The 13,052-nt window shown below is 34.8% G+C and overlaps 1 protein-coding gene across 2 annotated transcripts in view; it reads right to left on the bottom strand.

Annotated features, from left to right (window-relative positions):
• OTOGL (otogelin like) overlaps positions 1–13,052 on the bottom strand; it is a 269,944-nt gene that overhangs the window by 120,349 nt on the left and 136,543 nt on the right. For both annotated transcript variants that reach the window (XM_032171665.1, XM_032761833.1), the window contains 8 exons: positions 12,120–12,226; positions 11,717–11,842; positions 10,031–10,139; positions 9,051–9,097; positions 8,408–8,553; positions 7,130–7,253; positions 5,590–5,767; positions 1,492–1,616 (listed from right to left, as the gene is read on the bottom strand). In XM_032171665.1, the coding sequence (XP_032027556.1) occupies positions 1,492–1,616; positions 5,590–5,767; positions 7,130–7,253; positions 8,408–8,553; positions 9,051–9,097; positions 10,031–10,139; positions 11,717–11,842; positions 12,120–12,226 (962 nt within the window). The remainder of the gene's footprint in view (positions 1–1,491; positions 1,617–5,589; positions 5,768–7,129; positions 7,254–8,407; positions 8,554–9,050; positions 9,098–10,030; positions 10,140–11,716; positions 11,843–12,119; positions 12,227–13,052) is intronic.

The following is a 13,052-nucleotide window of genomic DNA, read 5'->3' as shown; positions in this document are numbered from 1 at the left end:
TTAGGGTGGATGTGGGGAAGTTAATGTGGGTAGTTCACAGGCTTATTTTCAAAGACAAGACAAATATCTCAAAATATAAATAGTCTATATATCTACTTTAATATTTCAATTTCATATATGTATATATATAAAAGACATGGGATATGGGAAGAAAAGTGATAGAAAATAGAGCAAAATAGCATATAATAAAGGAGGTAACTAAAGAAATGACCACAGGGAAACTGAATTTATCAATTGAACTCTACTTCAACTTTAACATGTTATTAAAAAATAAAAAAATAAAGTTGCTACAATATCCAGGAGGAAACCAAGAAAGAAACAAACCAAACAAGAGTAGTTGAAGGAGGAGGAGAAGATTAGTTGAAAGTTGGGGACAGAATGGAGGAAGGTATTGTTAAATGGCAGTAAGATTAAAAGTAGTCATTCATGAAACTAAAAAAGTCTAGTCTAGTCGTGTTATTATAGATAAGAAAAATGATCAAAGAGGTTAACAAACTTTTTCAAGTTTAAAAGCTGGCTTAGATTTTAAAAAAATAGAAAGCACAAAGAGCAAAAGTATCTTGTGCTCTTTCCAGCATACCAGAATTCTATGTTAATAATAAAAAAAAATGGCAATCAACAAAATCCTCCCAACAACCACCGCACGATCCATAAACTGTGCTGGCTTCTTATGAATGCTCAACCAATATGAGTAATGTATTTTTAAAGACTATATCCAAATAGTCAACTAGCCAAGATGATTAAAGGAAAAAATAAACTTACAAGAATATTTAAGCATGTACATTAATTTTTTCACAATTATATATACATGTGTATGTCTTGTGTGTATCTTCTATCTGAATATATACATGTATATCTTTTTTATTGCAAAGTGAACTAGACTTTAACATGGTTTGCTGGGGCTTTAGTTTTAAAAAATGCAGCCAAAAATTCTTAGCATGTGAGTTGTCCTGTCATTGCAAATTGGAACTCTGGAGCATGACCATCTCAAATTGTTGCCCACTCAATGGCACAAAGCCTCTTTGGATCACTGGCTTCCTGCTTATAAAGCCATAATATATGCTATGAGTAGGGACTTCTAATGAGATGGTAATAACTGACATCAAACATCCCTGGACTATCACAGCATTCTCAGAGGATTCCTAGAGGCTTTTCTTTAGCATTTAAAGACTCTGAAAACTCCCAAATGCTAGTCCACATCTGCAAACAAGGGATTTCTAAACACCCAAAATAAGAAAATTTATGAATGAAAAATAGGAAATAAAAGTCACTGTCAGGTTTTTAAAAAACAACCTAGGTTACATGAAAAGACATATGTAAAGGCATAATATTAAGCAAAAAAAAAAAAAAATACATGAGGAATGGCACTGATTTTACCATAATGGAGAAAATTAGAATTTAAACTCACTATCTAATTTTATAAAATTATAGTAATACAGAGAACTTTTCCCTAAGTTTACAGCAGAAAGGAAGTTTACATGCAAAACTTACTGTTTTGTTGATTGATGTTACAGGGGTCCACCATTGGGACATGAACAGGTGCAAAACAGGTAGAAGAAACTCTCCACGCATTTGCGTGAAGCTGTGGTGTACCTTCTATCATGCCTGATGGAGAACTAGAAAGCAAAGACAATGCTCATCTTCATGTACCTCTCATTCATTTGTTCATAACCTTCAGATATTTAAATAAGAGAATACTATTTTTCATAATGTACAAGGAAATCTTACAGCTTGAAATTTTTCTACCAGTTTAAAAAAAACAGTACAATGATATTAAGCTCCATATTACTGACATTTTACAATGTGCCAAATTGTAGACATACATGATTTTATTTAATCTTCATCTCAAACTTATAAGAAAAACATCTTTTATCCCCATTTTACAGAGAAAGCAAAGCAGAAGCTCAGAGAAATATTAAATTACACTAAGCTCATAAGTATCAAAGCCACGATTCAAACCCAGTTCTCCCTGACTTAACCATACACACTCACACAACCAAAACTTTAGCATGTGTGTGGTTGAGGGTGCATGTGGGGAAGTTAGTATGGGCATTTCACATGATTCTTTTCAAAGTAAAGACAAATATCTCAAAATATAAATAGTCTATATATCCAGTTCAATATTTCAATTTCCATTATGAGATCTGAAATACCAAGATTCCATTATGAAGTGGGCAAACCAAATGAAAAACATCTATCTTAAAACTACAACAGTGTTTAGGAAACAAACACTGCAATTCCACCCCCAGCAGCCATTCAGATGTATTAATTTACCAACCAACATTTATTAAGTGACAACCCCTATTGGACAATGTGCCAGACACTATCAAAACTTCTTAGGGAATCAGGTTGAATTAGATCTCCTGCAGGAAGTTTTTGACCACACCACAACCCTGACTGTGTTAACTCCTCTAATATGGCTAAGTAGAAGAGTAGGCATTATCTCAGCTTTCTCTAGTGTCCTTACAGATGAACTATTTTCACTGGAGCTGCTCAGCAGAGTGACTGAGAGAGGACAAAAAAAGAGAGCAATGCAAACCATTTCCTTGTCCCCACCCTTTCATCCTTCTCTTCTTTTCCTATTCCTCAAAATCAAACTAGCCCATAACTGTAAAGAACTACAACAAACACCCTAGTACAAAATCTCATTTTGTTTATTTAAGAACACCGAGACTCAAAGTAATTGCACGGTTTGTGCTAGTTCATTTCTTCTCATTCTTTCCACTTCCTTCTCTCTTCACTCCTCTGAAGGACAATAAAATAGGTCAGGGTGGTACGTGTAGTCAAGGTTTCCAGGTGGAACTGACTTAGAGCTTGGCTCTCTTATTTCATTTAGTTTACCTTAAAACAATAAATTTTAAAAATAGGAGCTAAAATGTGGACTTATTTATTGTCTTTCATTTTATAAAATAACCTTTCAGCTCACCATAGTCGACTTACTAAAATAAGGCATACAAAATATGTTTTCAAGCAATTAATATTTTCTATTCCGCGATGTCTGCATATTCACATTAACCTTTGTGAAGAAAGAGTTTTAACTACTTAAGTTGGAAAGCTAAACACTGTTCACAAGTTATCTCTGACTCTGAAATATCATCCTGCACTCTTATCACACCTAAATGTTTACACATGGCGGAGACTGGTGCCTTAGAAAGAGGCAGACAGATCTGCCGTCTCTTAAACATTGACTGCTGACCCATTCTCACAAACAAAGAAGAGAAAAGAGGATTAATGTCTTTTCTGAACATCATAGCCAAGCCACTTAATGTAGTTTCTGCTTCTCAAATGTGGTGAAGATATCAATATTTTGACCTACAAATAAATAAAACAAAAAAACTGAATTACCTAAAAACAAGGTACAGGAAGACAAGGAGACAAGATACAAGAAATTGAAATTTTTTTAATTTTAAATGCCAGTTCCCCTTGCCCATCCAAACTATGTTCCTAATGCCCCACTAAACATTCTACCTCAGTTCAATTAACTGTCCACTATATGTGAGGTTCTATGCTAGTTCCTAAGAATACAAAGACCAAGGACATAACTCTTAGTCTCAAAAGCCCTAACAGATAAACAAGACAAGAAATCAGACAGACAAACAATAAATTTTCATAGATAATGCACTTTCAGATTTAATTTTGTATGCTCAGCTTTTTGAGGCAAATAATGTCTGAATTGGGGTGAACAATAAATGGGAGGTCACAAGAAAGATAAGGAGGAGAGAACCCAAGCAGGAAGGAGGGTATGGGCAAGAATGTTTTTTAAAAAGCACATATATTTACTGCAGCACTATTTACAATAGCAAAGACTTGGAACCAACGCAAATGCCCATCAATGATAGACTGGATAAAGAAAATGTGGTACTATGCAGCCATGAAAAAGAATGAGTTCTTGTCTTTTGAAGGGACATACATGAAGCTGGAAACCATCATCCTCAGCAAACTGTAACAGGAACGGAAAACCAATCACCGCATGTTCTCACTCATAAGTGGGAGTTGAGCAATGAGTACACATGGACACAGAGAGGGGAGTATCACACACTGGGGCCTGTCTGGGGGTGTAGGGCTAGGGGAGGAAGAGCATTAACACAAATACCTAATGCATGTGGGGCTTAAAACCTAGATGACGAGTTGATAGGTGCAGCAAACCACCATGGCACATGTATGTCTATGTAAAAAACATGCACATTCAGCATATGTATCCCAGAACTTAACGTAAAATAAAATAGAAAATAAAATAAAACAAAAAAGAAATGAAACAGTATTTGGAGAGTAGCTTCTCCATGAAATGTCCCCTGGCTGCCCAGCCCACAATGAACCCGCTATTGTTCTTCTAGCCATAATCACAAAGCCCAACACTTAATTTTTAGAATCACCTCAGTATTTATATATATAGTTGATTTTTATATATAATAGTTGATTTATTTATATATATATATAGTTGATTGATCCTTGCCTAACAGTAAATATTCATTTTTTAACTATTTTTAAAATTAAGGTATAGCTAAAAAAAATTATATACATTTACAGAGTATAACATGATGTTCCGAGGTATACATTGTGAAATGGTTAAATCAAGCTAATGAACATGTCCATCACCTCACATTCTTATTTTTTGTTGTGAGAACTTTTAATATCTACTCTCTTAGCAATTTTCAAGTACACATTAATTATAGTCATTATATAATTAATTGATCTCAAAACATCTCCCCAAGCTTACACATCCTGTCTAGCTGAAACTTTGTACCCTTTGACCAACATCTTCCCACACTCCCACCCAGACCCTTATCCCCTGGCAAACACCATTCTATAATACTTTGCTTCTGTGATTTCAACTATTTTAGATTCCACATATATTTCTTAAAGGTTGTTATCCTCTCCTGATCTGCAACACAAAGCTCCGTGAGGCTGAGAACCATGGTCTACTGCTTAAATTGCTCCCATTGTGCTTTTAGCATGATAACAAGTGCGCAAAGCATTTACACTAAATTATAAACTGCTTCTTTTCGCACATAGGTGAAAAGTACTTGGTCAATGCAAGGGGTACAAATATATGTTATCAATTCTCTTCCAATGAAACACCAACAATCACAATATCTAGCAAGATAATAGAATGTTGCTTTTTAGGTATTAATAATACCAAATGATATCAATATTTATAGAGTATTTACTACCACTAATGCATACCAATATTGAGGGTTTTTTGTTTGTTTATTTGTTTGGTTTTTTTTAGGCAGCAATGCTTCAAAAATAAAATACTGTTAAGGTTGGTAGGTGGCAGAGAAGAGAATAGCTGGAGCAGTGAGCATAGCTGAGCCACACTGTCTAAATCCAAAGCCCAGCTCCACTACATGTGAGCTAAGTGACCTTGAATGATTTATTTGCCACTTTGAGGCCTTGGTTAGTTTCCTTATCTATAAAATAAACATATTAATCAGAGATTGCTATACATTTTAAATACGATGATCCATGTAAATCTCTTGGAATAATGACAGCTAAGCTATTATTAGTTAAGTACACATTTTTAATGAATTTCTATCCTTTAAATGACCAGTCATTAAGTTAGGTTAACTATGCAGAAATCGTACTTACAGAAAATCATCCCTTATGTTGCCATTAAAAGTGCCACACAGACCTAATGTTCTTCTTTTCCATGCGCTAGTGAGCCGAATATAAATTCTTTCCCCATCTATAGCAAACAGAATCTTTAAACCAAATGTGGTTCTTAGAAGTATAAATAAGGATGACAGAGTTTGAATTTCAACAATACCTGCAGGAAAAGAACATATGTAAATCAGCTTTGACATTCATAGACAGTGTTCTGAAATGCTAGGGTACACCATCAGGACTCTCTTCCCCAGATACAAAGGAAGGAGGGGAGGCAGGCTAGCGGTTCCTGCCTGTGCTTCAGGGCCAATTTTTGCCACCTATGGCTGCCTTTTTTCCCTCCTATTCCTCTCCTTTTCTCCCTCCTTCCTGGCCTTCAACAGCCATTTTTAGTAGTTGTTCAGGTCAATACTTACTTTCAGTTTGCAAGCATCTCACAAGGAAGGAGGAAGTCCTTAGACATTTGAAATCCATTACCAAGTTCAGACTTTTGTCCTAAATGTTTTTTCAGTCTGTCTTCTTCTCTCCATCTCTATCATCACTGCCTTAGATGACCTTCTCCTCATTCCTTGCATGCCCTACTTTTATAACATCCTAACTGTTGCCCATATTTCCTGTCTAGCAACTCTCAAAGTTACTTCTACACTGTTGTCATAGTCATCTACCAAAAAAAAAAAAAAAGAAATTTCACCTTAAAACCTCCTTAAAAACTCACCATTTATTTGGTTGAACCATGGGATTGCCCTCTTTGTACATAAAAATGGTCAAAAATGATAATCTCATATTTGATTCATATCAAGTTCAACTTCCCTAGCCTGACACCTGTGTAGCATGAGCATGCAATTTGTAAGATAAATCAGGACACTTTTGAGAGTGAGAGTGTTATTAACAGCTATGCTGGAATGCAGGCATGAACAGGACCTGCCCCAGAAATGCACAATGTAAAATGCCTCCCACATAAGCCCTTCTCATCCTTACCTACATCCAGACATTCTCCTTTACCCTCTCTCTGCTGTAGCAAAACCAATTTAGTTCTGGTTTCCCCTAAATATGCTGCAAAATTCGACACCTCCTTGATCTGCATGAAACGCTTTCTCCATCCCCTTCAACCCAGCAATTCCTCATCCTTAAATGCTCAATGAGACAATCATTGTACAATCACCCACCTCTTTCAGAAAACACTCCTGACCATTTCAGTATACCCCCTCCAGGGCTGAGTGAGCTGCACCTCATTGAAACTCCCCAAAGTCTTTATGTATGTCTTTGAGTTTATCACATTTTATTGTAAGTGGCTGCTTGCTTGTCTCTCTTCCCTTCCAACGTCTAGATCACTTGAGGTAAACACTAGGTCCCATAAACATGATCATCATCACTATCTGTAGCTGATGGCCTGATGACACATAGGAACTCTATAAATGCTAAGTAGTCAGCCTAACATTAGGAAAAGATCCCATTTTGTTTGAGTGTGTGTGTTTTTTTTTTTTTTTAAATTTAAAGAAAGTACACCATTAGCATTGTTTCTTACCATTCAGGTTGAAGCCTTGGTTAGGACTAGTGAGAATCTGTCCTCCCCTACCAAGGGTCACTTGTTTGTTAAAATCATCCTCCAGAATCAGAGTTATAGACTGAAGGCAGACCAAGCCAAGATTCTGCGTAAAAATCAAATTATCAATGAAAGGTACGGGAGAGAGAGAGAGCCATAGAAAGAGACAGGAAGGTGGAGATGAGAGAAAGGGAGAAGGGGAGAAAGAGAGAGGAGAGAACAAAAAAGAAAGAGAGTGCACATAAATTAGAATTTCTAATATATAAAAGGCTTGGGTATAAGTAATGTAATAAAGTAGCTGACATATAACCCGTTTTATGTAGCCCCATTCCTAATAAAATATAACTTTATATAGTACATTAAATATATCATGTATATACATACATTTTACTTAGAACATTAAAGTCTTTCAGTAAAGTACCAATAGTTATGTTTTCCATGGCATATAAAGTACCTCTCTAAATTCATTTAACTGGCATTTAGACATAAAAAGTCAATAAAGCAAAGAACCAAGAGAATTAGACTTCTACACAGAAAGTTAATTCAGACACTAATATATTACATAGAAAAAATAAAACTGGAAAAAAAGCAAATAAAGCAGTTCAGAATTTTTGTTGGAAATAATTATTTTCTATTATTAGAATAGAACTAAAAAAATTAAATATTTTGGCAAAATTTTAACTACCTGCTTTAGAGAGATGAATGAAAGACCTAGATTTCTTTATTTAGAAATTATTGATGAGTTTACTATTTCAAGAAAAGATCTAAATAAATATTCCAATATGTTAAGAAATTCATCATATCTGTTTAGAATGCTATGAAACCAGTTCAAAACTGTCAAAAATAATCTCTTTAAAATAGCTAAGTTGAAGCAAACAAAAAACTTAGATCCACTGTACAATCATGCATAAAATGTTCAAAAAACTATACGTACAAAACTATATGTACAAAAAAACTATACGTACTACTTTTTAAAAAAGAAAATGCAATTAAATATATAGTATTTAATCTAAGACATACTTGTTTTCACAGCTTAATATCTCTGAGATAAGATGCGTCATGTAACCAATGGTATGTCATAGAATAATTATCAACACTTCTTTCTAATATGTAGAATAATGATGTATCTTAATAATCAATGTCATCTTAGTTTTAAAGAAAATAGCTATATCCATTCATGTTATCATTCTTAGTCTGAAATGAAGTTTAAGTAAAAATCAATGAATCCATATTCCTCTGGTCATTTTGAAATGTTCTTACCTGCTCACAGGGAGCTTTCTGTAAAGTAATCGTGAATTTATCTTTTCCAGTTCCTTTCACAAGGATGTATTGGCACATGCCAATAAAAGAATAATGTCGACCATCAAAAGTTGTAAAGTGAGAATCACCTACAACTGAGCATTGAACTGCCAAAAAAAAAAAACAAAAACAACAACAACAACAAAAAAAAAAAAACAAAGAAAAAGAAAAGGAGGTGGCGATAGAGGAGGAGAGAGAGGAAGATGATACGATTAGGTTAATCCTTTTAAAGCAGATCAACTTAGGGTAAATAATCATGCATCAAAACTTTGAAAATCTGTTGTGTTGTATTTAAAATTTACCAGTTTGATAAACTTACTAGACTAAATTATATTATTCCATTTAATTTAATGTTTATAAAATGATATTTATTCCACATTTTTTAGGTTTTATAACATTTACACTATTTTAATAAAGTTTTACCAAAGTTGCCCACTCAATGCTATCACTTGTTCAATTTTCCATGTGTCCTCTGAGTAACTGCATTTACAGATTTTTGTAGCCCTTGGTATATATGACATGTCTTCATAAAGATCAGTGCTATCTTTCTCCCCAATCTAAAGAAATTTGAAACATTCTCTGTAAAAACATTTTAAAAAATTACCTGGACAGTCATGCTCAGTGCAGTTCCAAACTCCACCAACACACACACTAAAAGAAATTATGAAAATATTAATCTATTGGCATAGAGAAACTGTATTAATGTTTGCATCAATGTATTGATTAATGTACCAAAATATATCATGTTTATAGGTTCAGAATAATCTGACTTAAAAAAATCTCTGCCAAAAAAATAAATAAAATCAATAAATAATAAAAAAATCTCTGCAAAAGTTCAATTGACTGGTCATTTTGAGCTGGCTGGCACCTAAATTATTATCTCTTGTGTGTCATACGTAAAAATCACTGAGTATGACGAAGATCAATAGACATTAAAAAGAGAGAAGAGATCTCCTCTTATGTCAGATAAATTCTACCTTCCACCCTGACAAAGGTGTGAGTTTTAGAGGACAAAAGCAGAGTACCTGTAAAACGGAAACAGAATCAGCATCTGAGAACGTGGTTAGTTATCCTGTTACATTTCAGTTACATACACTGACACCAAAGGGAAAAGCATCTGACAACATTTAGATCTGTTTCTTTTTAGGACTGTCCTGCAGGGATTTCATATTTGCCAACAGTGTTAGTTAGCAAATTTTATATGGAATTCTAAATGTTTCTAATCATGGACCAAAAATTGGTGATCTGGAGAGGCATGTTTTATAGTATGTAACAGAGAAGCCCAGAAGCACCATCAAGTTCTAAAAGTATGTGCAAATTAATGATTACAAACGATAAGAAAATGCAACAGACTGATTATGTGGATATAAGATGTTGTGGAATTACCAAGGTAATTATAAGAATTACATCATGAAAGGAAATACAGCTGTGCCATCCCCCAAGGAGTTTAAATAAAATGCAAGTTTTGTGTTGGAATTTGGGGAAGGAAATTAGTAATGAGTATATTCCTTTAAACATCTGTCATGGTAAAGTTGTCAACTAGCCAAGTACCCAGAAATAATTGGCTGCACGCTGATCACATACCATTCAGTACATTCTTGTTGAATTTTTGAACCAACTGAATAAGCTAATCCATGAAAACTGCACGGGCAATTTTCCAAGGAGATGCAAGTCCCATTGTCCATTACGAGGCCTAATGGAGAAGAAATACACATCAAAATTTCAAAAGAAATAATAAAGATTGTATTTCTTGAATATAATAATTCAATCAACTTCTGTTGAACACCTACGCATGATGCTGGAAATACAAATTTCTTTACTTTCAGTGGGATTACTGACAACCTGACTCTCAGGCAGTAGCTACCTTAAAGGATCTATTTCAGTAGTTCCCAATTTTCTTATCCCATGACTTGCCATCAAAAACTCAAGGTTCACCATACAGAATAAAGAAAACGAAACAGTGTTTCCTTGCATTTGAGGGAGGAAGGGAGAGAAGGAGGGAGAAAGTACATTTTTAGTTTAATTTCTGTTCATTCCAAGGTGAGAAAGATTTACACTGTCACACGGAATCATAAAGAGCTAGGTACTGCTACTCAAATGTCCAAGACCATGGGACTGCGTTTGTTACTTCTCTCTGACAAGTAAAGGAGGTTGAGCCAGAACTTAAATCAGCCATGTTACTAAGCACACTGTTTCATTCAGCTGACCTTTATCATGGTAAGACTGTAGGAGAAAGCACTGACTTTATTTTTGTGCTTGGGCTTACATTCTGGTGCAAATACCTTATCTTGTCATTGACAGGTCACAAACAGCTCAGACTAGCACTGGTCCGTCATACTTTGAGTAGCACTAACAGAACAATGAACAAAGGCCAAACAGATCTGGTTCCAAGTAATCCTCATTCAGTTAATGAGGATATTGGGAAAATCACTTATCTCTGTGATTCTATTTTTTTAATCTGTAAAAATAAAAAGGGTTTGAGTAAACCCTCAGTGTTCTTTAGAAACAGCTATCATTATAGCAGATTCATTCCTAATTTTAAATCCTACCTCTCTCACTTGCTAAGTTACTTTTAATTTCAAATATTAAAACTACATCAGTACTAGATTGTGCTAGAAAAATGTGAAGCCTTTCTCTCAAACTTCCTTTCCTTTTATAAAAGTGAAGATATATAAATTGTTAAATATCATTAAATATTGATCGAAGAAAAGATTTCTCATGGGTGGCCAGGCACGGTGGCTCACGCCTGTAATCCCAGCACTTTGGGAGGCCGAGGGGGGTGGATCACGAGGTCAGGAGATAGAGACCATGGTGAAACCCCGTCTCTACTAAAAATACAAAAAAAAAAAAAAAAAATTAGCTGGGTGCGGTGGCGGGCGCCTGTAGTCCCAGCTACTGGGGAGGCTGAGGCAGGAGAATGGCGTGAACCCGGGAGGCGGAGCTTGCAGTGAGCCGAGATTGTGCCACTGCACTCCAGCCTGGGCGACAGTGAGACTCTGTCTCAAAAAAAAAAAAAAAAAAAAGATTTCTCATGGGTAACTTCAGGACTATAGATTCCAAATTTCCTGGAAACTTTACAAAGTAATGAGCCTTTTATCAATGAAAAGTAGCCATTCCTCCTTGTCACTTCAAGGACCAACTTCTACAAGAACAGAAAATTGCAATAGGTCCAATGTACTGGGAAAGGACAGCAAAACGAAGATGTGATCCTTAGATCACTGGGTACTGGTTTCCATGAGTGCAGACATGGTTTCTTCATGAAGCACTTACCATCTGGGCAGTAACATCCATCAAGACAATGGAGATTGCTCCCAAGACATTGCTTCTCAAACGTGCAGGTTGGTGGACAACAACTGATACAGTCCCGATGGACAAAGCTATCATCACATTTATCAGCTAAAATGGACAAACAGAGGAGCTTAAGTCAACTTTATTAGCCTCTATTTCTTTTTAAAAATTATAATTTTATTTTTTACAAAAAATAATTTGCAAAAAATAACTTTCAATTGCAAAAAAATTTGCATACTTGTTTCAAAAAGCATTCACGTTCACGGATATCGCAATAACAAATCTTTGCAATTCATTAGTATTGAGTAGTACAGTAAGTTTTGAGTTCTAGGGTTAACCCAAAATTGGCGAAAGTACACAGGGCTTGGAAAATAAAAAAACATACTGCATGCTGGAAAGTCATCTCTCCAGTCTTGAATAGGGTAGCCAGCATGAGAACAGGCTCTAGCATACTCAGTGGCTGCTCGACAATAGGTTTCATCATCATCAGTTCTAGAAAGTGAAAAGACAGAGCCAGAATCACATAGGAAATATTGACAGAAACCGTACCACTGAGGTCCTGATCCCTAGAAATGCTGAGTGCATGACGCATATTCCAATGTTAATTGATGTCAGCATATGTTTCACTCATAATATATCTTATTAAGTACAACAATGCAGAAAACACATGAGCATGGGTCCCCAGCTAATTAGGCCTAGATAAATAATCTTCATCAAAGCATTTTAATAATTTCATCACTTTTCTTTTGAGTCAATGGAATACTATAATGAAAAAGATTTATATTTCAATTATAACATTTTCCCCATAATCCGTGTATTTTTTCACTCACACACAAAACATTCCAGGCCTTTTAGAATTTAATAAGTCCCATTAAAACAGATAAAATTCTATCACAACAAAAACAATAAATATGAAAGCTGTTTCCAAAAGATCATACTCTTGATTATCCACATACTGGAATAAAACCAATATCAATAATCTATAGTACTCAAAAGTATTTTAATGGTTCCTCAGCAGTTCTTGCAATAAGAATCCAAAACGTAGTATTCCATGATGTATATGTGCCACATTTTCTTTATACAGTCTATCATTGATGGGCATTTGGGTTGTTTGAAAGATTGAATAAATGGCATTTAGCTTAAGATTTAAAAGAGGATTTTGAATTCTTTCAAGTTTAAATTACTAAAGCTAATTATTTTTATAACATTGCCAAGACTAAATAATCTTTAATTATTTTCTTATAATCACTTTAGGAACTTCCCCCCAAAATAATTTATTAGAGCTCTGAAAATTCCCAAAGCAGATTAACAAGGCACT

This window comes from Hylobates moloch, unplaced genomic scaffold, assembly GCF_009828535.3.
Source record: "Hylobates moloch isolate HMO894 unplaced genomic scaffold, HMol_V3 SCAFFOLD_12, whole genome shotgun sequence".
NCBI lineage: Eukaryota > Metazoa > Chordata > Mammalia > Primates > Hylobatidae > Hylobates > Hylobates moloch.
This window is presented reverse-complemented; position numbering and strand designations above follow the sequence as displayed.